At 42.9% G+C, this 24,647-nt stretch overlaps 1 protein-coding gene across 3 annotated transcripts in view; it reads right to left on the minus strand.

The window, feature by feature from the left end:
* Window positions 1–784: 784 nt before the first annotated feature.
* The window catches only part of CENPF (centromere protein F), a 33,845-nt gene continuing 9,982 nt past the window's right edge, over window positions 785–24,647 (minus strand). For all 3 annotated transcript variants that reach the window (XM_053383187.1, XM_053383186.1, XM_053383185.1), the window contains exons 8-17: window positions 24,383–24,508; window positions 23,315–23,413; window positions 22,444–22,566; window positions 17,651–17,786; window positions 13,951–17,081; window positions 10,361–12,523; window positions 8,721–8,883; window positions 7,243–7,716; window positions 4,648–4,835; window positions 785–1,293 (exon numbers count right to left, since the gene is read on the minus strand). In XM_053383187.1, the coding sequence (XP_053239162.1) occupies window positions 1,096–1,293; window positions 4,648–4,835; window positions 7,243–7,716; window positions 8,721–8,883; window positions 10,361–12,523; window positions 13,951–17,081; window positions 17,651–17,786; window positions 22,444–22,566; window positions 23,315–23,413; window positions 24,383–24,508 (6,801 nt within the window). In that variant the 3' untranslated portion in view covers window positions 785–1,095. The remainder of the gene's footprint in view (window positions 1,294–4,647; window positions 4,836–7,242; window positions 7,717–8,720; window positions 8,884–10,360; window positions 12,524–13,950; window positions 17,082–17,650; window positions 17,787–22,443; window positions 22,567–23,314; window positions 23,414–24,382; window positions 24,509–24,647) is intronic.

The following is a 24,647-nucleotide window of genomic DNA, read 5'->3' on the forward strand; positions in this document are numbered from 1 at the left end:
CTTCTGGGTCATGTGGCCAGCATGACTAAGCCGCTTCTGGCGAACCAGAGCAGCGCACGGAAACGCCATTTACCTTCCCGCTGGAGTGGTACCTATTTATCTACTTGCACTTTGACGTGCTTCCGAACTGCTAGGTTGGCAGGAGCAGGGACCAAGCAACGGGAGCTCACCCAGTTGTGGGGATTCGAACCGCCAACCTTCTGATCGGCAAGTCCTAGGCTCTGTGGTTTAACCCACAGCGCCACCCGCGTCCCTAAGTTGGCTTATAAACTATGGTTAATTGTGCAAACCCAGCCACTGACAGATTTAAAGCGTTGGAAAGCTATGTGCCACCTCTATTAAATGAAGCACCGATTCCAGGAAAAGTCGGTTTCAAAAAAAAAGAGAGCAAAAAAGCAGGGGTGGTATCCACTTAGCAGGATTGTACAGGTAGCAAGCTATTTCTGTTCCCTAAAGTCTTTAATCTGTATCCCTCAGGTACTTTGTAACCTTGATGGGAGCATGAGTGTCCTTGAGGCAGTGTGTTCCTATTTGAAAATTACTGTTCCAAAAAGGTTTACTTCAAATGATGTCAGAGCAGACCTATTGTACACAACCATTTCCTTGTCGTTTGCTTCCCCCTTTTCCTTTTCGAGACAACTATTTTCTAAACTGTGTTGGTTCATAAGAAGAGAAAATCTCCAAAAGAGCAATACCTTTATCAGGACAAACCAAAATGTCGCAAAAACGGGATAAGCTTTTGAGTTTCTAAAACTATCAGGAAAGAAGTTACACAAAAGCAATAGTTTGTTTAGGTTTTTATTACATTTTGGGAGGGGGGAGGTGGATGAAAAAACTAAATGGACAAAATTATTATTCATTAAATGTGTATATTGCCCTTCATCCATAGATCTCAGGGCGGTTCGCAACGTAAAATTGCAATATAAAAAATGCAAAATATATAATAAAGATAAGAACAAAAACAACCCAGTAATCTCCTCCTCCCGCAACACATTTAAAAGAGCATCGGATGTCAATCAGCCAAATGAAATCTTTCAGGATTTTCAGTTCCTAAACAACCCTTTGCTCTCACCATTTCAAGTCCAGAATCCAGATTTACTGCACGTGGCAGGCTTTGTCCAGCTCGTTTTCTTCAGTACTTTGAGGGCTTTTCGTTTCGATTGCACTGGGGGTCCTAGCAGGTCTTCCATCAACTGCTTGGGCTGACTGGTTGCAAGCTGAAAGGGGAGACCTGGGAGCAAAGCCCATGGGCGAACCAGCAGCTAGGATTTCTTGCAGCCGCACATCATTTATCTGGGAACACACATAAAAAGAATACATGTATCGATCCATGCAAGGAAGACATTTATTGATTCCAATGGCGAGGACTACTTTTCGCATTTCTGAGTCTAGTAGCGGAGCTGAAGGCCATGTTTTTCAAAAGTCAGTTGGATTGGCCTACTGAACCCTTGCCCTGCTCCCATGTAAGCCTCATCATTGCCTCTTATGGTCAGCTGGCTGGACCTGCTCAAAGTCCAATTTTAGATGGAGAAAGGTGTAAGGAAAAGAGGGACTTGTTATTGTTATTATTCCAGCACTGAGGCACTAGATCATATGAGCAGAGATGTTTCAAACAAGACCTTTGTCAGAATGTAGAATGTGGGAGGCAGCAGTTGCAAGTTGCCGGTCTCTGCAGCCACAGCAGGCACTGTGATTCTCCAGTGGTTTGACTTCACCCCTAGAGGCACACTCCATTGTCTCTTGAGACAGATGCCAACAACAACTTGTAGAATGAAGTGCAACATTTAACTGCTGGTTTTAGAATTTGGCATCCTAATTTTCTAGATATATGATGAAATTAGCAAAGGATTCTGTGTTTTGTTTATGTGGTTATATTATATTAGGTAAAGGGACCCTGACCTTTAAGTCCAGTCGCGGACGACTCTGGGGTTGCGGCGCTCATCTCGCTTTACTGGCCGAGGGAGCCGGCGTACAGCTTCCGGGCCATGTGGCCAGCATGACTAAGCCGCTTCTGGCGCAACAGAACACGGTGACAGAAACCAGAGCGCACGGAAACACCGTTTACCTTCCCACTGGAGCAGTACCTATTTATCTACTTGCACTTGACGTGCTTTCGAACTGCTAGGTTGGCAGGAGCAGGGACTGAGCAACGGGAGCTCACCCCGTCACGGGGATTCAAACCGCCGACCTTCTGATCGGCAAGTCCTAGGCTCTGTGGTTTAACCCACAGCGCCACTCGCGTCCCATATTATATTATATTATATTATATTATATTATATTATATTATATTATATTATAATTAGGTTAAACTATTGTTATTATTGTTATATGTATTTATACTCCACCTTTTTCTCAGACTGAGACTGAAGATGGCTTACAGATAAAAATACAAAAAAGCAGGCAAAACAGAAAAAGCAAAAAACATAGAAAAGTTAGCCATTAACGGTTAATTAAGCACTAATGGAATGAAAACAATATAAAGAAATCAATTAAAAATACTGATTGTAACAACAAGAAAACCATGGCAATACTTGCCCTTGCCTTAAAAAGCCAGTTTCCAAAGGCCTAATGGAATAAAAAGGCCAATGGCAGAGAGACAACAAGGAGGGAGCCAGTCTAAATTCTCTAGGAAGGGAGATTCAAAGTCTGGAAGCAGTACAGCAACAGACAACCTTGATTCAAAGAGATCTACAAACAGCAGTAGGCCCAGGCCAAGTTGGTGTGAAAGCTTTGAGAGCAGTAAATCTCCACTTCTGAGATAACTAGAGGACATGAATGCAACACTCCCATTCCTATAGGGGAAGGGGTGAGGCCGGCTTTAGTTCTTCAATTCCACTCCACACCATGCAAAAAGGGACCAGAACTGAGAACACCAGCCACCACTTTGGGTACTGCATGCACAAACGCCCAGTGCTGGAAATTCCATACACAGCTCCAAGCAGCTGGTTTGGGTATCCAGTGCCAGGAACCACAGGTATAGAAATCCAGCAAGAAATGGGACAGGTGCAGGGTTTTGCATAGACGGTAAGATTCGGTTCATGGGGGATAAGGCTATCAGAACCACGAGGCATGATGGCTGTGTACTATCTCCAGTGTTAGAGGCAGTGTACCTGTCAATCAGTAGCTGAGAACTGCAAGTTAGGACAGTGCTATTGTGCTCATGCCCTGCTTGCAAGCTTCTCATGGGTAACCAATTGACCAAGGATGGGCCTTTGGCAAGATTCAGCAGGCCTCTTTTCTGTGTTATTCTATAAGTTTTCTGGGTAGATTTAATAGTCAGACCCAAAGCTTTCAGAACAAGAAAACTAGACCTTAACTATACACCTATACACCAGATATCTGAAGAGGTGTGCATGCGCACAAAATCATACCAATAACAAACTTAGTTGGTCTCTAAGGTGCTATTGGAAGGATTTTTTTTATTTTGTTTCGATTACGGCAGACCAACAGGGCTACCTACCTGTAACTAGAACTATGGAAGGCATCACCTTGAGCAGCATGAAATGAAGTCCATCAACCTCACCAGGTATCTGAAGAAGTGTGCATGCACACAAAAGCTCATACCAATACAGTGGTACCTCGGGTTAAGAACTTAATTTGTTCTGGAGGCCTGTTCTTAACCTGAAACTGTTCTTAACCTGAGGTACCACTTTAGCTAATGGGGCCTCCCGCTGCCACGCAATTTCTGTCTTATCCTGAAGCAAAGTTCTTAACCCGGGGTACTATTTCTGGGTCTGTAACCTGAAACGTTTTTAACACGAGGTACCACTGTAACAAACTTAGTTGGTCTCTAAGGTGCTACTGGAATGATTTTTTTTTTTTTGACTATGGCAGACCAACACAGCTCCCTACCTGTAACTATACACCTATGTATTTAGCACTCACTCCAGGTAGGTACTCAATTAAGTGTTTTGAAGACACAAAAATACACGAACATCCCTTTTAAGTTCTTGAACATGTACCATGATTCCATACAGGCTTCATGATTTGTAAGCCAAATCTACACAACAAGGAGCGTCTCCTCCCCCATCGTTCTGCCCAGACACTGAGGTCCAGCTCCGAGGGCCTTCTGGCGGTTCCCTCACTGCGAGAGGCCAAGTTACAGGGAACCAGGCAGAAGGCCTTCTCGGTAGTGGCGCCCGCCCTGTGGAACGCCCTCCCATCAGATGTCAAAGCGATAAACATCTACCTGACATTCAGAAGACATCTGAAGGCAGCCCTGTTCAGGGAAGTTTTTAATATGTGACATTTTAGTGTATCTTTCATCTTTGTTGGAAGCCGCCCAGAGTGGCTGGGGAAACCCAGCCAGATGGGCGGGGTACAAATAATAAATAATAATAATAATAATAATAATAATAATAATAATTATTATTATTATTATTATTATTATTATTATTATTATTATTATAACAAAGTTCTCTTCGGATTTTATAACTGGGGTTGGGGGGGGAGCCATACAAGAACTCTGCTGCTAATTTATGGTCACTTCTTCCTATATTCACTTTCCCCGTCTTCATGCTGATATGCTCACAACTTGTATAAGTAGAACGTGACACTCCCATAACCACTTGCTCAGATACATTCACAATCTGAATTTCTTGTGCTTTGGTACATTCAAACTCATGTTTAATAATACGCGCAAGTTACCTTTTGTAGTTTGCTGCCCTCTGGTGTTGCTTTTTGGTTTTCAAGCAAGCAGTCGCTCTCAGTTGTTTGGGAGTCATCAGTAAACGGTGGCGATCTCAAGTTTGGGCGGACAAGACAGGGACTCGCTCTGGGAATTAACCCGTGGGAAATGCAAGAGCTGCCATTTCCTGGAGGAATATCAGAAGATCCTGAGGGAGGAAAGTGCGTGGTGATCATTGTTTGTTACATTTTAAAAACTATGACAGGAATAAAAACAAAAAAGAAATAAAAAGGAAAACAACAACCAACTGTTTAAAAACGGTTGCCAGCTCGCTTTTTGGGTCCAATTCAAGGTGCTCATATTACAGTGGTACCTTGGGTTACAGACGCTTCAGGTTACAGACTCCGCTAATCCAGAAATAGTACCTCGGGTTAAGAACTTTGCTTCAGGATGAGAACAGAAATCGTGCTCCGGTGGCGCGGCAGCAGCGGGAGGCCCCATTAGCTAAAGTGGTGCTTCAGGTCAAGAACAGTTTCAGGTTAAGAACGGACCTCCAGAACAAATTAAGTTCTTAACCCGAGGTACCACTGTAGTGTTTAAATCCCTAAACAAGTTAGGCCCCATATACCACCTTATTCTTCTGACTGTAAATTGTATAAATTGATTTTAATCTTGCGTTTTTATATTGTTGCAACGTGCTGAAGGATGAGTAAGATACCCAAAAGAAAAAATAAATAATATGAATGGTAGTTTCATACCATTCATATTGTATAAATTGTATAAATTGATTTTAATCTTGCGTTTTTATATTGTTGCAACGTGCTGAAGGATGAGTAAGATACCCAAAAGAAAAAATAAATAATATGAATGGTAGTTTGTTGCTGTACAGTATGCATTCCGGCCCTGCAGCATCTGAAGACTATGCAAGGTTTTACAGAGGTGTGTTGTTTGTCAATTAGGATTATCATAGAATCATAGAACTGTAGAGCTGGATGGGACCCTGAGGATAATCTAGTCCAACCCCCTGCAGTGCAGGAATATGCAGCTGTTCCCTACGGGGATCAAACCTGCAGTCTTGGCATTATCAGCACCATGCTCTAACCAACTGAGCCATATAGGAAGTTCCCTTCTACAGTCAGACCATTGGTCCACCTAGCTGTGAACTGTCAGTGGATCTTCAAGAGTTCACACAGGATATACTCCTAGATCTACCTGGAAACGCCAAGGACTGAACCTGGATCTACTGCATGCTAAGCGGCTGATCTACCATTGATCCACAGCCCTTCCCTGACATAAATCCTTACAACAGGAACATATACTTATTTTCATTTCAAGTTCTACAGATAAAGTGTTTCTGCAGTCTCCCAGGTGGGTGCTTTCAGCTTGAAAGATAATGGTTTCCTTTTGCTAGTTAGTATCTGCATAATGTGAGGCCACTGGCCCCAAGGCTATTAAGGAGTCAAGCATTCATGGAATGAGCCCACAGACTTGCGTTCTTGAGTAGTCCCAAGCTTAGCGATTTCATCAGTGGTTAAGTGGTTTCCAAGCTGCAGCTCCAATGGCCACAAAGGCCTCTCTTGCCCTCACCAGAATGCCCCCACTGTATCTTGCTGCCCCCACTCCTGTTGTTGGCAATAATCTTAAATCCAGCTGAGCCTTTTCTGAGAATGTCGATTGGAGAAAAGCCTTCCATGTGAACATCTCCCTTTACAGAGATCGCAGGAAAAAGCAGTTTGCAGGCAACCGTATGTTTGGGTATATTATACTTCTGCGGTTGTAAAGGTTTGGCAATAGTGTTAGACGACTCTCTCGTCACTTTATAAACGCCATCTCCAACTCCTCGAAAGATTCCATCAACTGTTTCTCCGAAAAATTCTACACATCACTTGGGAAGACAGGTGAACTAATGGCAGTGTACTGGGAGAAGCAAAGCTCGCCAGTGTCGAAGTGATTATTCTTCAACATCAACTTTGTTGGACTGGTCATGTTGTTCAGATGCCTGATCAACATCTTCCAAAGCAACTACTCCATTCCAAACTTAAAAATGGAAAACGTAATGCTGGTGGTCAATGCAAGAGGTTTAAAGACAAATTTCTAAAAATGTAGTATAAACACCGACAATTGGGAAACACTGGCCTGCAAACGCTCCAACTGGAGAACAGTCTTTACCAAAGCTGTCATGGGCTTTGAAGACACTTGGATTCAGGTCGAAAGGGAAAAACGTGCTAAGAGGAAGGCACGCTTGGCAAACCCTCACCATGATCCACTTCCGTCCGGAAACCTATGTCCCTACTGTGGAAGGACGTGTGGATCCAGAATTGGCTTCCACAGTCACTTACAGACTCACTCTTAAGACCGTGTTCATGGAAGACAGTATTACTCGGCTATGAGTGATTGCCAAAGATGAAGATGATCACTTTACATGCAGAATTTTACACCCTTATGCCTTGTAATGGCAGCCTTAAATTTTATTCCACTGGTCATACAAATGAGAATACAAAATGGTAAAGGGCAAACATAGGGGGATAGATTCAGTTACCTCTATTGTCCCTCTGTATCAAGCTGTAACAGGAACGTTATTAAACAAACATCAATACTGTTGTGAAAGTGATTACCTTTGCCTCCCACCTCTGTGGAACCATCTGACTCAAATTCTGCATTTTCTAGGGGCACTTTTGGGCTGTGCTGTTGAAATGTGGTTCTTCTTTTAGTTTGTTTTGAGGCAGCCTCTGGAAAAGGAGATGTAGCACTTTCACCATTGTTTCTGTTTTCATGACAACTTTGCCTCCTCACAGTAATATCTTCAGATAAGTCCTTTTCCACAAGCAGCCCATTAGTGATTTTTGTTTGGCTTCCTGGACTTTGTAGAGGGGAACTGGAAGAGTCTGATGACTGTTTGAGCCGAGTGTTCAGAAGAGAGACTTGTGTCTTTAGCATCTCGTTTTCTTCCTCTAATTTATCATAATCAATTATCAGGGTACAGTACTTATCCAGGTTTTGATCAGCTTCTGCAGTTTTCTCTTCAACCAGTTCCTTCAGTTCTTCCAGCTCCAACCTTATCTCTTCTGCAGTGGCATTCCTATCAGAACCTATGCAATGAAAGAACAGCCATTAATAAATGAAGGATTAGCAACAGAGACTTTCAATATACTTTACCTGAAAATATTGTAAAGAGCATTTCAGCAGCAGTGGACACCAAACACGATCGACTCCTTTAGATATGTAGTTCATCTTAAGACCTAAAGATCTTCCTCAGTCCTCCTGGAGCATGGCCCTTTCTGCAGTGGCACCAATGCTGTGAAACTCCCACTCACTGGGTATCTATTTCATTTCCTGTCTTTAGTTTCTCTGATGGTTTTCCAATGTGCTTTTTCAGGGAATGCTATAATTGCTTTAATTTTTATTTTAAAAGATGTAATTTGTGGGCGATGCATGCTGTGGGCCACCTGCACCAAATGATGAGTTAGAATATTTTAGCAACTACCTAACTACTATGAAATTGCCAGAAGCTTCATATGAAAAATGAGAGGTGGGGACCTCCTCTCTGCTGTTGCCAGTGGATGAAATAACAAGTAGGGTGGCAGGAGCTGGCCCAGAATGGGATAAAAAAGGCATCTGTGCAGAAGGCTGTAGATAAAAGCTCAATGCACACCAGGATGATTATGCTAGATAGTGGGTTGATGCTGACCATGGCACAACCAGAATCCCAGCATGGCCTTTTTTCAGGGTTAGAACGAACAGCAATACTTTTTTGCATTCTAATGTCAGCTGGGGCTACTGATGAGCAAACTGTTGTTGCATTTTTGCACACATACACACAAAGGCATGAGGAATCTCCAGCCCACACGCCAAATTAGACCCAGCAGAGGTCCTAATTTGGCCCCTGAGGCTTTCCTCCCCAAACCACGGCCAGCTGCCCCTCACACGTGACATCAGATGTGGGGTTGCAAAGGGACGATGAGGAGCTTAAAATGACTGTTAGGTGATTAATAGGTGCGCAGCCCCACACACATGTCAAAGCGGCCCAAGGTGGGGTTGAGGGAGGAGGCCTGCCTGCAGGATGGGAAAAGCTCCCCACGCCTGCACTACATACCTGGATCCATCTTCTTCAGTTGAATCTGAAGTTCATGAATCTGCTTCACCATCACCTTTTTCTCCTGCTTTAGTTCTGTGTAGGTTTTCAGCCAATGCTGAAATCTATGATGGAAAGAATCAAATTCTGTCTTGAGTTGCACTGTTTGCTGGTGGCTATTTGCCTGCAAAATAAAATAAAAATAAACCGGTAAACATTCATGCAATTAATGCTGCAGAAGCAATAATCACCCAGCCAAATGCAAAACCGACTTCTCATTAGTTCAAAGTAAAGTGCATGGATGTTCTCCTTTCCTTCCATAACACCCACACTGTTGGGGCAACTATGCTATTTCCTAACAGGACCTGTTAACTAGAGCATCTGATGAATTCCATAAAACGAAACAAACGTCTACTGATGTCCTTCGGTTTGCACCAGACAGGCCCTAGCTGTCTATGCCAGAGATCCAAAAGCAGAGTCCAGTTTGCACATGCTGTTAATGGTTCACTTCAAGCATGCAGAAGGCTCCCAATGCAATCCTCCCATGTGGCCAGGGAGATGTTAATCTAGACACTAAACCAAAGTTTCTTCTCGGCTTACCAACTGCAGCGTGTTTGAGCAAACCTTGGTTTGTTCGGAATGAAACAAACCACACTCCCTAGTTCGGACATAACACTAAGCCAGGGATAATGGTTTGTTCTTCCTGCCATTTAGATGAGATGGGTAAAAGGGAAGATTTCTGCGTTTTCGCAGTAAAGCATTACTACGATTTACCGTAACGTGCAAACACGGCTGCTATGTTGCACATCACAGCAACTCTTTACAGTGGTACCTCGCAAGACGAATGCCTCGCAAGATGAAAAACACGAAAGAGTTTTCCGTTTTTTGAGTCGTTCCACAAGACGAATTTCCCTATGGGCTTGTGAGTTTGTTTCCTTTTTCTTAAAGCCGCTAAGCCGTTAATAGCCGTTAATAGCCGCTAAGCCATTAATAGCCGCTAAGCCACTAATAGCCGTGCTTCGCAAGACGAAAAAACCGCAAGACGAAGAGACTCGCGGAACAGATTAATTTCGTCTTGCGAGGCACCACTGTACTGTGTACGCTGTAAGTAGCACAGTAATAGACATGAGCTACTATCCTATGCACACTTACCTAGGAGTAAGTCCCACTGAACACTGAGTACTATTTCTGAGAAAACATCCCTAAGATTATGCTCTACATCGGGCATAGGCAAACTCGGCCCTCCAGATGTTTTGGGACTACAATTCACATCATCCCTGATCACTGGTCCTGTTAGTTAGGAATCATGGGAGTTGTAGGCCAAAAACATCTGGAGGGCCAAGTTTGCCTATGCCTGCTCTACATATATCATGTTATACTTACAGATAACATACTTTACAGATATGATTGCAATAGAACTATAAACTTAAATATCAGCTTGTCTTCTTCAAATAAAGTGGATTTTGATTTTGGGAACCACATCTGCAGTCACTCAATGTTACTTTGTTATTTGGCGTCAGGTAAAATGCATTTAATCTCTACATGCAAATTCTAGAAAACTCCCTCAATATTAAAAAAATCCCCCAAATCAGCCTTTAATTTCAGAAGGAACCTATTAACTTACAAGATATTCTGCTCATGATGTCAACAATATGCTGTACCTTTTCAAGGAAGGCAGGTTTTTCAGAAGTTGCAGCTTCCAACTCCACCTCTGTAGCCTCAAGACTAGACTGCAGAGTTTCATTTTTTGGCAACTGCTCCAGAACAGGATCGCTGTCATCCAGCTTTTGTATGAGGTCTTGGAATTGCTGGGCGAGGACCTCCAGCAAATGCTCCATTTCAGAATGTTTGTGTTTGGCTTCCTGTAGATGATGAGCCAACCATCCATTCTCTTCTTTGACACAAGCAACTTCATCCATCAGATCCTGTTCTTTTGTCTTGAAATTCTCTTCTTCGCAATGAGAAAGTTTAACTTCTTCACGGGCCAGTTTCAGCTGGGATTCCATCGACATCAGTGCGTTTTCAAATTCACCTCTAATTTGCACCTTCTCCTTCTCCCTTTCTTCTAGCTGCTTCACAAGCATGGAATTAAGACCTTCTAAATCAGATACTTTATCCTGATTTTCTTTCAGCTCTCTCTCTAGAGATCCTTTTTCTAACTTTAAGGCATTCACCTCACATTCCAAGCTTTGCAAAGTCGCACACATCATTTCTATCTCCGCAGTGGCTGTTTCTGTCTCTGCTTTAGCCGTCTCTGCCTGAAGAATTGCATCTTCCAAATTGTCCTCCGACATCTGCAATTCTCTTTCGAGATTCTCAATTCTGTCTGCAAGGGAGTCAGCTTTCCGTTCGCTTTCTTTCAGTTTTCCCGCAAGGTGACACCTTTTCTTTTCGTCGGATTCTATTTTTATTTTGAGCTTCTCGATGCCCCGTCGCAGCTGAGACAACTCCTCCTGTGCTGAGTTCAGCCTAGTTGCAAGTTCACCCTTTTCTATTAGCGACCCTTCCAGAGACTTTGATATCTTGGCATATTCCATTTCAGAGATACTTAACTTGCTGTGTAAAGTTTCATATTCCCTAAGGCTCACTTCTTTTTCCTCATTCAGATGCTCTATTTGGCTTTGCACTGCCTCTTTTTCTAACACAAGAGCCCTCATAACCTGATCTAGATTCTGTAACTGCAGCAGAAGTCTGTCCTTTTCTGTTGATAACCGATGAGTATCGGCCTTCGCGGCCTGAAGCAATTTTGCCTGAGTATTAGCTTCGGCTTCCAATATCCTGATAAATTCAGCAGAATCCCCTTTACTCGACTCAAGTTCTTTGATAGTCTTTTGCATTTTCTGGCACATTTGATCCGATTCTTCTTTATCCTTCAACAAAGCACTCAGATCTTGACTAAATTGGTTTCTCTCAGTGACGAGTATATGAAGCTGCTCTTGAAGGCCAAAAATGCTTTTCAGTTTATTTTCGTTTTCTTTTTCCAAGTGCTCGTTCTTTAACTGAAGCTCCTCGATGTCGGTCTCCATGGATAAGGCATGGTTCTCAATATTTGCTTTCTCAGATTTTATCCTTCTCAGCTCATTTTCAGTTTCAAGAAGCCTCTCAGTCCAGTCGGCCTTGTCCATTTCCAAATCTTCCAGAGTCTCTGTTGTATTGGACAGTCTTGCCTTGTACATTTCCATATCAGATTTTACCTTCTCAAGTTCTATTCCAAGAGCCATAAGGCTGTAAGACAACTGCTGGTTATCAAAAGTAACAGACTTAAGTGACTCATTTAAGTCTCCTTTTTCTTTTTTGAGTGCTACAACTGTTTTGTCCAACTCTGCACAAGCAGTTCTCTCTGCAGCCAGCTCTTTGTCCTTTGAATCCAGGCCTGACTTTAGGTTTTGGATCTCCATTAGTAGAATATCAGCTCTTTTACTGCTTTCCTCCACGTCAGGGAAGGGCTTGGAGATTTTATTACATGTCTGCTCTACTTCTAGCAGAGGCTTTTCAGGGGCCCTTTGGCTTTCCAAGGTGTTCACAGGCATCGCATCAGTGTTTTGAGAAGGAAGAAACGATAACTCACGAGGATAGTTTGGAGAATTTATGGATATATCTATTGCATTTCTGGATTCTGTGTCTAAGTCCAGAAGGCCTCTTTCTCTAAATTTCATGCAGATTGCTTGGCAAATAGATTCTTCATCCTCTGTTCTATTCGCTTCACCTGCCCTTGCTGATATTTTACTATTTTCAGCTTCAAATGTTGTGCTTTCACTGGACATGCCATACAGTTCCAGTTGACCCAAGGGATCAATTGCTTGCTTAGCGGGAATCTGGACTTGCTAGAAGTAGATGGGAAAAAGAGAGTCATTTTAATTAATAAGTCACTTTTATCAAACTGATATATTTATTCTTTTATTTATTACATTTAACTGTGATACTTCCTCCCCAAAGGAGTCCAGGGTGGCAAAAAAATAAACACATCTTCAAAAACAATGCCAATGACCTCTGCCGAATAAAATGGGAACCGATATGTAATGTTTTGGTAGATAAAGAACACACTTAATATTCTAATATGGGCCCTCCTGTTGATCACCTGGGGAAATGGTTTTCAGCAGGGTCCTCTGATTGTGTGGAGAGCTCTACTCACTTTCAGAGAAATGCAAATGTAATTGCTGCACAGACCTTCCTAGTCCAACACAGGGAAGGCTGGGGAACTTGGGCAGGTGGGGGCAGAGCACATGATGACATTGGGGGCAGGACTTGCATGTGGGCCCTGCTGGCTACACAACTTGGTGCTCACATTTTCAGGCAAATGCTTGAGGACACCTCATCTCTTACGTAACATTTCACCAAAGCAGGCTCTTCCCACCTACTGATGTCATTCCCTATTACATAAATTGGCCCACTGTAGCAATAATCACACATAGCTGTTGTTGCTGGATTTAATACAGTGGTACCTCGGGTTAAGTACTTAATTCGTTCCAGAGGTCTGTACTTAACCTGAAACTGTTTTTAACCTGAAGCACCACTTTAGCTAATGGGACCTCCTGCTGCTGCCGTGCCGCAGGAGCACGACTTCTGTTTTCATCCTGAAGCAAAGTTCTTAACCTGAAGCACTATTTCTGGGTTAGCGGAGTCTGTAACCTGAAGCGTATGCAACCCGAGGTACCACTGTGTATGAAAGAACCTGGAACTGAAATACTAATATTTAGCAACCTTGGCATACTCAACAAGATTGCTTTTTTGCTGTCAAGCATACTCTTTTCCCCTCTCTGAGCATATTTCTTGGCTGGAGCCAGAGAGGGACAGAATTTAACTGGCAATAATGGCCATAAATTGAGGCTTTAAAAATGAGTAAGTTGATGCGAAGCTCTTCTTTCAGAATTCGGATACAAAACCAAATCTTTATGTATCTTGATTCACTGTTTCATAGAATACAGAAACTACAGCATTTCAAGGCTGTCAAAATAGTTTCAAATTGGGTGCGTGTGTGAAAGAAATAAGTTTTAAAACAGGGATAGTTAACATGGTGCCCTCCAGATGTTGTTAAACTACAACTCCCATCAGCCCCAGCCAATATGGCCAAGGGTCAGGGATGATGGGAGTTGAAGTCCAACAAAACATCTGAAGTTAGCCACCGTGCTTTTTGAACAGCCTTTGCTCCCAGTCTAAAGAGACTTCCTCCCTTCCCTCCCAAAACAGTACACATGGGTAATCTATTGAACATACATGCAAAACTGCATGATAAGAAATTAGGCACACTTACGTGTTCGGTGTCAACGCAAAGCAGAGACTGAGAACCTAAATCAAGGCCTTGCAGTGGTTCCTCTAGTTCCTGAGGCAACAGGTCAGGATGTTTCTTCTCGGCTGGCAATTTAGATGCCACCTGCAAGACCACATCATTAAGTTTTCGTTGCCACTGTTTGCTTTCCGATATATTTTGCTTTTGGAGACCATCAACTTCCTTCCTTACAGAAAGGAGCAGTTCTTGGATCTTTTGGATCTCTTCGTCTTCAAGATTTTTATGCGACTCAAATGAGTCTTCAAGCATCCTGAAGGACTTCTCATAAGCCTCACGTAGGAGGTGTTCGACTCTCTTTTTTAAATGATGTCTTTCAGGCATGGCACACCCCTTCTTCATGATACAGGCCTGTGGGTCACTGTCATTCCCTTCTGAAAGAAAGTGGCCATGTTCCTCAGGGGTACTTTCTAGATCAGCTTGTTTGTTACCACTTGGGTCACTTATTTCATTTGATGGTCTGTACTGATCAGAGTCGATATCAGATTCCATAAGAGTTGGACTTGTACACAAGGAGATTTTGCTGCAAGAAGGAAATCTCATGGGGAACTTTCCATCTGAATGAAATTCTTCATTCATTAGAAGAGGGGTTACCTGTGTTGTGAAGGAAGAATTAGTGACTTGGTCGAGGCTGGTTGATAGTGCAGCATTTTCTTCCTTGAGCATGTCAACATAGCTTTGCAGCTCTGATATTTTGGCGGCCATACCCGAGTGCTGCTCTTGCAAGCTGCTATATTCATTTTTCAAAGAGAAGATTTTTTCCTTGACCCCGTCAAAGTGCATTTTAATTTCTTTGCTGGATGGCTTCAAACCTTTGCAGTCAAGTCCATCACAACATTCCAGAGCTATTAAGGGCACTTGCTCAATATCAGATTGGGCTGCTATTTTACTGTGATCTATTAAGCCACCAGAAAAAGCGGCGCTCTCTTCTGTTCCATTATTAATTCTGCCGATGAGCTCTTCTGCCATTGCGCCTGTGATGCATTTCAATTGAGAGTCTTTCAGCTGTGATGCTAATGTTGACTTTTCAATCTGCAGGTGTTCGAACATTTTCTCCAACTCATTGAGCTTGCTCATTGTCATGTGTAGGGAGGCTACTAATCGGACATAATCACTTTGGCTGGGCATCAGATCATGAGGAACTGACGAACACTTGGCATCTATCTGTCCGCTAAAGTTGTCCTTGGAAACAGCATTGAAATGTGCTGCTGATTGGCCATTCCCTTCCTCTTCTGTAAGCTCTAAATGTGGATTTTCCACATCTTTAAGAGCTTGCAATTCGTGGTTCAGCCTCTCTCTCTCTGTTTCGTTTTCTTCCAGTTTTATTTCCATAGTTCTCAGAGCACTCTCCAGCTGCTTTACTTGATCAGCATAGTTCTCTACTGAGGCCTCTCTATCCTCAAGGTCCATCTGAAGCAGCTCTAGCTGAACCTGATATTTATTCAGTTCCTCCTCCTTTTCTTCCACAGATCCTCTCAGCTGTCCCAGTGAAGTCTTCTCCACAGGAAAGCCACCAGCTGCACGTTCGTCCCTTATTTCCAGTTCCTTGACAAGTTCCTCGTTCTCTTGCAGCAACACAGCGTTATGATGCTGCATTTTATGAAGTGCTGCCCTTTCCTGTCCTAGAATCTCAGTTTCTTCAGGTACTGCCTGCATTTTTTCAAGCTGCTGAAGCAGAGTGTTATTTTCCTTCTCCAAGGACACGACCTTACACTTCAGCTCCTCGTGTTCGTTCATGAGCTGCTTCTCTCGCTCTTCAAATGTGGCTTTCTCCACTTCAGAATGGCATGCTTGCTCCCTTAAAGCACATTCTAAGTTCTTATTCTCTGCTTCCACTGATCCACATTTCTTTTTTGATTCTTCTTCAGATTTAGACAGCAACAAGCTTTTCTCTTTAGGCCTTTCTGACAGTTCCAAGAGGCTTTCCTCCCTCTCCTTCTGGCTTCTGGACAGACGGAAGCTGGTCTGCATTACGTCTAGATTTCTTTGCTCTAGGGCACTGATATCAATCTTAAGGCCAAGATTTTCATCACTAACTCCTTCAATTAGCTTTTTATTTAAGGCTATTGGTGCCAACGCATCTGGTTCCTTGTGGCTAACTGTTTGAGGCGTAATTTTCAGTTGCTGCACTGTATCCTCAAGGAAAGAGTTACTGCTTCTTAAATTCAGAATCTCTGCTTGCTGCCTCTCTGATTCTGCGATCAGTGCTTGCAATGTCTTGTTTTTCTCCTGGAGAGCCTGTAAAGTCTTAGTGACCAAGTCCTGCTTTTCGGAAACAGCTGCTTCCAACTCACTTATGCGCTTTTCCTTCTCCCTAACAAAATCTTTATGCCTTTGCTCTGCGGCAGCCAGTTTTCTTTCTGTCTCATCTCTGGCTTGGACCAGCTCCTCACATTGTTTCTCGAGGCTGGATTTTAACTGCACGTGGGAAGCTAAGGATGTTTCCAAAAAGGCCATACATCTGTCCTTTTCCAACATTTCCTCTCCTACCGTCGCCAGTGTTTTCTGTAGAACATCCACTTGTTTGGTGAACTCAGACAATTTCAGTGAATTGTTTTCTCTCTCTTTTCTGTGTTTTTCCTCAGATGCTGCTGTTTTATCCTGAAGGTCATTGTGGGCTTTTCTTTCTGCTTCTAGCTCTGCTGTTTTGTCTTCCACCATAGCTTTGAGATTTCTAATCTCCACACAAAGGTTTTCATTCGTACCTTCTAAAGCTTTTACTCTCTCATTACTTTTAAGTTGTTCGGTCATTAAGGCCCTTTCCAGGCTGCAAATCTTGCTCATCAAATCTTCTTTTTCTAAAACAAGTTCATTTATGTGTTGCCCACTTTCTTTTTTCCACTGGGAAAGAACCTCAACCTTTTTTTTAAGTCCTTCACACTCTGTAAGAACTTTCTGCAAAGCTTCCAGATCCTCCAGTTTTACACTGAGCTCTTCAATGGTGTTTTCTTTGTGCTTCAGAAGCTGCTGGAGAGAATCTCGTTGGTTTTCCAATTCAGAAATAGCAAGTTTCATTTTCTCCAAAGTGAGAGGATTCTCTTGTTCGCTCAGATTCTCTTCAAGTAGTTTTAACTCTTTTTCCAGAGAGAAATTTTTATCTGCAATCCAAGTAATTGAAAGAAAAGGGGAAGTATTTAATTTACAAAAAGTAAGATTCCTTTATTCTTTTTATTAGTGTTACTTATTTACTTTATCTATTTTATCCCACTTGTTCTCATCTGGTAACTTAAGGTTTACACAGACACACCTGGATCTTATCTTTTTCCCTGTACACTGCAAAACATAATGCATATTGCAAAGAATTCTAGCCCAATGGTTGCCATTAATCTGATTTTGAATTGATTTTAGAATGAATTGACTTTAGAATGCATTTCAATTAATTGATTGTGATTTTATGTAAACTGTGTTACTTTTATTGTTGTTAGCCGCTCTCAGCCCGGCTTTGGCTGAGGAGGGCGGGATATAAATAAAAATTATTATTATTATTATTATTATTATTATTATTATTATTATTATTTTATCCAGTTATCAAAAACTACAATGGTCGCCCAAGCTGCTTACAACATGCTAAACAAGATTTAACTCAGTATATGCTATACAGAGGGACCTCAAAACACAGAATAAGGTTCGGAATGGGAAGGAAACCTAATAAAAATTGGTGACTCACTTTTCATATCTTCAACGACGTTTTGACTCTGCTGCAGAAGTCGTTTGGTTACACAGAGCTCTTCTTTTAACTGACAAATTTCTTGCAACTGTTGAGCCGACTGGCAGTGAAGGAGGCCATTTTGCTTCTTTGTTTCCTTGGACAGCAAGAATTAAACAAGTGACAGTTAAAGAATTGGCTACCTTTGACTAAGGTTCTTTGACTCATTGAGCCAGCTAAGACATACATTCCGAGTTTGCTAAACCATAGTTTACCAAGCCAGGAACTAGCAGCGGGTCTTCTCCCCTTCCTCAGCAATCTTGGGTACCCAATCCCTTCCTTTCGTATTAGTTCTCAGAAGCTTAAACTACACTTCCCCCATTATGCCCAAAATGGGGAACTATGGTTTAATGTCGGTTTACTACCTATCGTTTAAGATCCTGGTTAATAAGCTGACCTTCAAACCATAGCTCCTTGCTTTCAGACATAATGGAAGTAGGAGCAATGTGCTGAGAAAGGGAGGAGAGCGTGCATAGACAACTCCAGCTTGCTAAAGTATAGCCACTGCTTGCAGGGAACTTTTAAATTGCAAATAGAGGGTCCAGTAAGAAATAAAACAAAAACGACTGCTGAGAAGGCTTTGCTAGGAAAACTATCAAGGGAGATGAAGTCTCCAATGTGATTCCAGGCACAACAGTGACCTTGAACCGTACTTTCTTTTCTTTCTGGATGTATAGCCTACCATCCAAGCCCAAACATATAATTCAGGCACTTTATGTGTAGGAACGTTGCAATTATCTAGCCGGCTATACCTTTTCAGGTCGTCTGTCCCACACAGTCCCATCATCAGGAGAAGAGTGGAAACGGCTGTGGCTAATTGACTTGCCTCCCAGCCCACAGACCAAGATAAGAGGGCTGCTGAAATGAAGGCCTTTAGGGATCGCCGTGAGGGCGCCAACCCCTTTAATTTTGAACTGTTGAATGCATTATCCGGTAGGAGGAAGTGTGTGATGTATTATTATTGGGCAGTAGCTAGAACTGCATTTTTGCCACCCAGAGCAACTGTCTCGATTCTCATGCACTTGTGCATTTCAGAGCTGCTTAATGTGAGAGACTGAACCGAACCCTGCATTGGAGAGAGACAGGAAGGAGGGGTGGAAGTGTTGCTCTTTATATACTATATGGCCTTAGTCTGAGGTGGGTGAATGAGCTGGTTGTCAATTATGCTTAATGCTGCTATGTATTTTTGTAGACCAGATGTTTGCTTTGTAATAAATGGTTGGCTGGGAATTAGCTTTGTTATCTGTATTCCTGGTGGGAATGCATGAGTGAGACTAGGAGAACTGCTAAGGGTGTATTTTGGAGAGGTTGCCACGGTGTGAGGGGTGGTTAGGAGTGTAGGCACAGCTTCTACTCCAGTTATTTCATTTAGTTGCCAATGATGCTGTTTAGTGGAGTTTTACTGTATTTTTTATATTTAAGAAAATGCTTTCTTTTCCTGATAATACATTGGTTGAAATGCGTTATTTTGTATTTGACCTTCATCTGTAAGGTTTTATGTTGATGCTTTTGCAACGCTTCATTTGATGCTTCATTTGATGCTAGGTTGTGGAGCGCTTTGAGGAATTTTTTGTTGTTTTTTTTACATACAAAGCAGTACAGAAATTATTTAAATAATAAGTAAATAATTATTGGGGAAAGCCTTACCAGTCCACACATGGTCTATATGCTCTGGACTGTATCAAGGTAGTCTGTAGGGCTAAAGTCTCTAAAATGCGAAAGGAACTTGAAGCTACACTAGCTGCTTAAGACACACCCATTCTAAATGTAAATCCCAACTAATGTCTGCCAGATGCAATGATGTTCCTCAGTGTATTCCAAGAAAAAAAGAGAGAAGAGTTACCCTGAAATGTGCTTATAATCATTTAAAGGTTTATAGTCCTCAATGTGGTGTATTTTTCATCTTTGTTGGAAGCCGCCCAGAGTGGCTGGGGAAACCCAGCCAGATGGGCGGGGTACAAATAAATTATTATTATTATTATTATTATTATTATTGAAAGGAAAAAACCACAAAAATGTGTTACATGTATAATACAAAGACAACTGCACAACATCAGGACCATAATTTTACAAATAGTTCAAGACAGTATTCACTGAAATATAAGGCTTCTCCCTGTGGGTTAAACCACTGTGCCGCTTGGGCTTGCCAATTGAAAGGTCGGCGGTTCAAATCCTGGTGATGGGGTAAGAACATCAAAGTGCAAGTATGGCCATATGACCCGGAAAAACTGTCTGCGGACAAACGCCGGCTCCCTCGGCCTTTAAAGCGAGATGAGAACCGCAACCCCAGAGTCATTCGTGACTGGACTTAATTGTCAGGGGTCCCTTTACCTTTACCCTCTCCCTATCTGAACTAAGTAGACAAAAAAGATGCAAAAGAGAATGACGACTTCCTGACATCTAGAGGTTCTGCACACATCTGAGCAATTCAGCTGTGGGAAACAAAAAACGCATTTTATGCTATGTACTTTCTGGCTTAGAAGGCTTCTGAAAAGAAGCCATGTTTGGTCCAGTAGCCCAATTCCACCACACTTTTCCACAAACGCAAATAACCTCCTCCTCCATCAAGCGAGAGTTATCGGTTGACAACTGCCCTATCATTTCTTATACACCAAGAGAACGGCAGCAGAAATATTATCACACTGGCAGGCTACAGCTGACAGGCAGTGCACTCTAAGCAGCTGCCAAGTGGCATATGCTAAGTAAGGAAACCTCTAGCCTGTTATAAATTATGCCAGGACAAGGGGGTTTTGCAGGTCAAAAAGGGGGGGGCGTATCAGAGAACCACAACCCAATCACGGCCCCTTTAGTGCTTAATGGAAGAGGGAAAGTCTGCAGCCAAAGGTCTCTGAGTTAAAACTGCTATCAGAGACAGGGTTAGAACTCATGGAGGCTTAGGAGCCAAGTCTTTTCTGCAGAAAGCAGGTATCTCGCGGATAGATAAATCAAAAGCTAGCCGCCCTCCTGAACAGTAGATCCTAAACACACGATCGCCTTGCATCTAAACTCTTCCCCAGGAAGGAGTGTGAAACAATTTGGAGCACTCTGCACTGAACCTTGAAAGCATTAGAAGAAAAAAGAACTGGCCCCTGTCATCATAACTCACTCCCTCTTGGGAAGCAAAAATAAAAAGCCAGTTCCTAAAGAAAATGGCACGTACAAACACATACCGCCCACTCCTGAGCTGCTAAGATAACAGATGGCATTGGCAGGGCTTTGTTGGTCTCGAGCCCTCAATTATCCATCTAGTTACTACTAGCAGATGGGCACCAAACACACCAAAGCCAAATTTAAGAGAAGGGACAACCAGGATGGGAAGCATAAGCTGGAAATTTGCTGGCAAAGCAGGTCTGTATTTCCAGCTATTTAAGCAAATCAGCCCGAGAGCAAGATTAAACTTGTTGTTGCTTCTGCTCATCGCCCGTCCTCCCCGCACGCCCCGTGCCGCAACCCCCGCTCAGCTCCCATAAGAAAGAGAAGAGGCAAACTGCAGCGCCAACGTTTCCCACACAAGTGCCCAAATGCAAAAGCTCAGGGTTTTTCTGACTTTTTTTTTTTTTGGATGCGCAGCGCGTAATGAGCATCCTGCAGTTAAAGGCTCCTTAACAGTTTTAAGCACAAGCATAAGGACCATTAGCCGGCGATTTAAAAAGCACTGCTGGAATACGATCACGGTCAAGTGGCTTAAACGGATGCAGAGAGCAATGGGGCTTTGCATACTGTGTGATTATCATTAGGGGCCGGACCAATAAGCTCACGGGACTTTGACAGAAGACACGAGCTATGGCCTTCGTCATCAAACTGTGCACAAGGAAGGAACGAGATACTCTTTTATTCCATCCCCACCCCTGGCTTGGCTTTTCTCCTCCCACATCCCAGTTCTTCCAGTGATGCTACCAGCAGACACATCACCATAGCTGTCAACGTTTCCCTTTTTTAAAGGGAATTTCCCTTATTCCGAATAGGATTCCTCGCAAGAAAAGGGAAAAGTTGACAGCTATGCACATCACTCTTTTGAGATGACAGGTGCAAGGAGCATTAACGTTTGCCGGAGCCTCTTATTAATGATGGGGCCCTGCAGTGTCACCTCCCCCTCCCCAATAACAGCGTAGGTAGCCGGGGGTCTGGCAAAACCTCAGCCAGTCTGGGAGCCTGGACATTGCGTGGACCAGAGGCTCTGCAGCAGCAATGGAGTCTGCTGCATTTCACTGGATGGGAAGCAGTCACAGGCGTTTCCAGACAGCCCTGCAGCTTTCCTTGTTTGGCTGAATGCACAGTAATGAGGGCAGAAGATACCTCACAAAAGCCTCCTTGATGCCACCTTTCAAAGTCTCTCCAGAGGTTTGGAGGGGATTGCTACAGAAAACTGTGGGCTGTGTTTCACGGGGCTACAGTGGGAGTGGCTAAATAATTTCAAGTTTGCAGTAACAGTACCCTTCACCTAACCAGGCCCTTCGCTGCAGATTGCAAGTTCAAATATATATCGGCTGATGGTCGATACACGGTCATAAGGCATTATCTCTTGCCACTAACACTTGCGCTCTCTCTGGCTTGCAGATCGCGGCTGGCAGCCATTCTGACTGCTCTGGGCCAGGTCACAGTGATATTGTTAACTGTGCAGTTGATGGGTCATGCAGTGTCCTGCTCCTAAATATATCTCTTCTTTGCCAGAACTGAAAGGGCAAGTGGGATTCACATCAGCGACACCAGGCCATGGGTCGTAAATATGCAATTATTCCTGTAATTCTGTTTACCTCACAGGCTTTTTTCAGTTCGCTTTCCTTCAGCTGCATTGCCTGAGTAGCCTGGTCCGCTCGACTCAACTTCTGTGAAAAATCATCAACCTTTTTTTCCAATTGCTGCTTTGCAGACTTAGTCTAAAGGGGAAAAGATGGCACGTTTTACTTTGCAGCCACGTGTGACATTAAACGATACAGAAATATTCTCAGTGCAGCTGGGGATTCACAGAAGAGGCCACTTAGAAGCATGTTTTTAGAGGTCAGTGACTGGGATGAGGAGGGGGTCTAGAAACCTATGAGGAACGTTTGAAAGAGCCACGTTTGTTGAGCCTGGAGAGGGCTAAGGGGAGAAGACAGAAGACAGAGCCGACTTGTTGCTTCAGAGAGCAGGCCTAGAACCAAGGCAGATTTCTGCTCAGCATTAAGAGAGCCAGGGTGGCCTAGTGCCCAGGACCTGGGAAACCAGGGTTCAAATCCCCTCAAAGCTCATTGGGTGACCTCAGGCCACTCACTATATCTCAGCCTAGACTACCTCACAGGGTTTCTGTGAGGAAAAAATGCAGAGGGGGATATGTGCTCCACCTTGAGCTCCCTGGAGAAAAAGTGGGATATAAATGTAATAAAAATACTGAATTAATTAATTAATTAATTAATTAAAGGGTTCTTGGTGAACCAAACAGCCTCAGGAAGTGGTGAGCTGTCCCTTACTGGAGTTATTTCAGCAATGGCTGAGTGGTTTTTGGTTTTTTTATTATTAAAAAAATGTCATTGACTTGAAAGATTCATGCGCTGAGGGAGCTGCACAAGATCACCTCCAAGATCCCATCCGACTCTATAAAGTTCTAGGATCCCTCGCCCTTAATAGCCATGTTTAAAAACTACCTACTTTCTCGAGTTCTGCTTGAAGAAGATTGTAGTTGTTCTTGGCTTGATGCAGTTCCCCTTGCAATTTCATTTTCACCTGATTGAGCTGGAGAGATGCTTCCTAAAACAACGTTAGGGAAAACCAAAATGATTATAAACCAGGAATGTGGTAAATTCTCAGATATTCCTGACCTGATCTCAGGTGGTGAAGGAAAAGAAAAAAAAAAGGGTGAAACTTCCCAGTTGCTATGCACCCTGAAGACCTGCATGTCTTTTTGCTGGTGAGCCTTTTACTAAGAAGGGAACAATGAGGAAACTGGAATATATAAATAGATATTTTCTACTGCTCCACTTCAGTCTTTTTCATTATGATTCTGTTGACAAGAAGGGTGGGAAGGATTCAATTGCATATACAATTCACTGAATCGCATCTATGGCCTGTAAAACTAGTACCATCAGCCCAGTGGGGCTTTAGAGACTTAGTTTTTCTTGAACAGCTGCCCTCCTATGGCAAATTGCTTTGGAAACCAGAAGAGTTTCAAAAGCAGCTTGTGACATGGCATGAAGGTTAGGAGTTCAAAGGAAAAAAAGGGGGGAAGGCAAAAACTCCACTGAAAATTGCACACCCTGCATGTTAGCTTACGTAGGTGTGTGGATCCTAGCCTAAGTAGGCAACATTGGAGGACGTAGGAGAGAAATCAAATGTATCTGCTGGTATGCAACTTGTGGCAGGAACAAAAGAAATATTAAGGAGCAGGGCAGATTAAAGCTGCAATCCTATGCACGCTTATTTGGAAGGTAAAAAGAAGCATTTTTTCCATGGACTGAAATGGGAATATATATTTTTAAATTTACTGCTGGTCTTCATTCTTAAAAGAAATGCAAACCTTCGTTAAACCTTGATAGTCCTGGTATTTTGAAAGATGCCCAAGAAATCAAGAAACAAGCCGATAAACAGGCTGTTCACCTGTGGATGTGGGCTGATGGAAGTGCAATGCAGGACTGAACATTAGCAGGATCCTTCCAGGGACCCATGGGCTTCCCCAACCCCCCTTTCACTTGTGAAAATTTCCCCCTTCCCTGGCTTTACCTCCTGGTACTCTTTCTCCTTCTCTTTCATTTTCTGTTGCAAAGAGTGTTGGGCTCTTTCAAAATTTTGTCTCTGGCAGTTCAGCTCCTCTGAAAGCCTTTTCACCTTTTCCTCGGATGCGGTGTGCTATAAAACGAGTAATTTCAATATCACAAGGGTTAGAATTATCTGGAACTAATATGAGCTGAATTAAATTATAGCTGGAAAAGGGGGGAACAGTAGAGCACCTTAGAATAAAACAAATAAGAATGAATGATTTATAGAT

Source organism: Podarcis raffonei, chromosome 3 (assembly GCF_027172205.1).
Source record: "Podarcis raffonei isolate rPodRaf1 chromosome 3, rPodRaf1.pri, whole genome shotgun sequence".
NCBI classification, from domain to species: domain Eukaryota; kingdom Metazoa; phylum Chordata; class Lepidosauria; order Squamata; family Lacertidae; genus Podarcis; species Podarcis raffonei.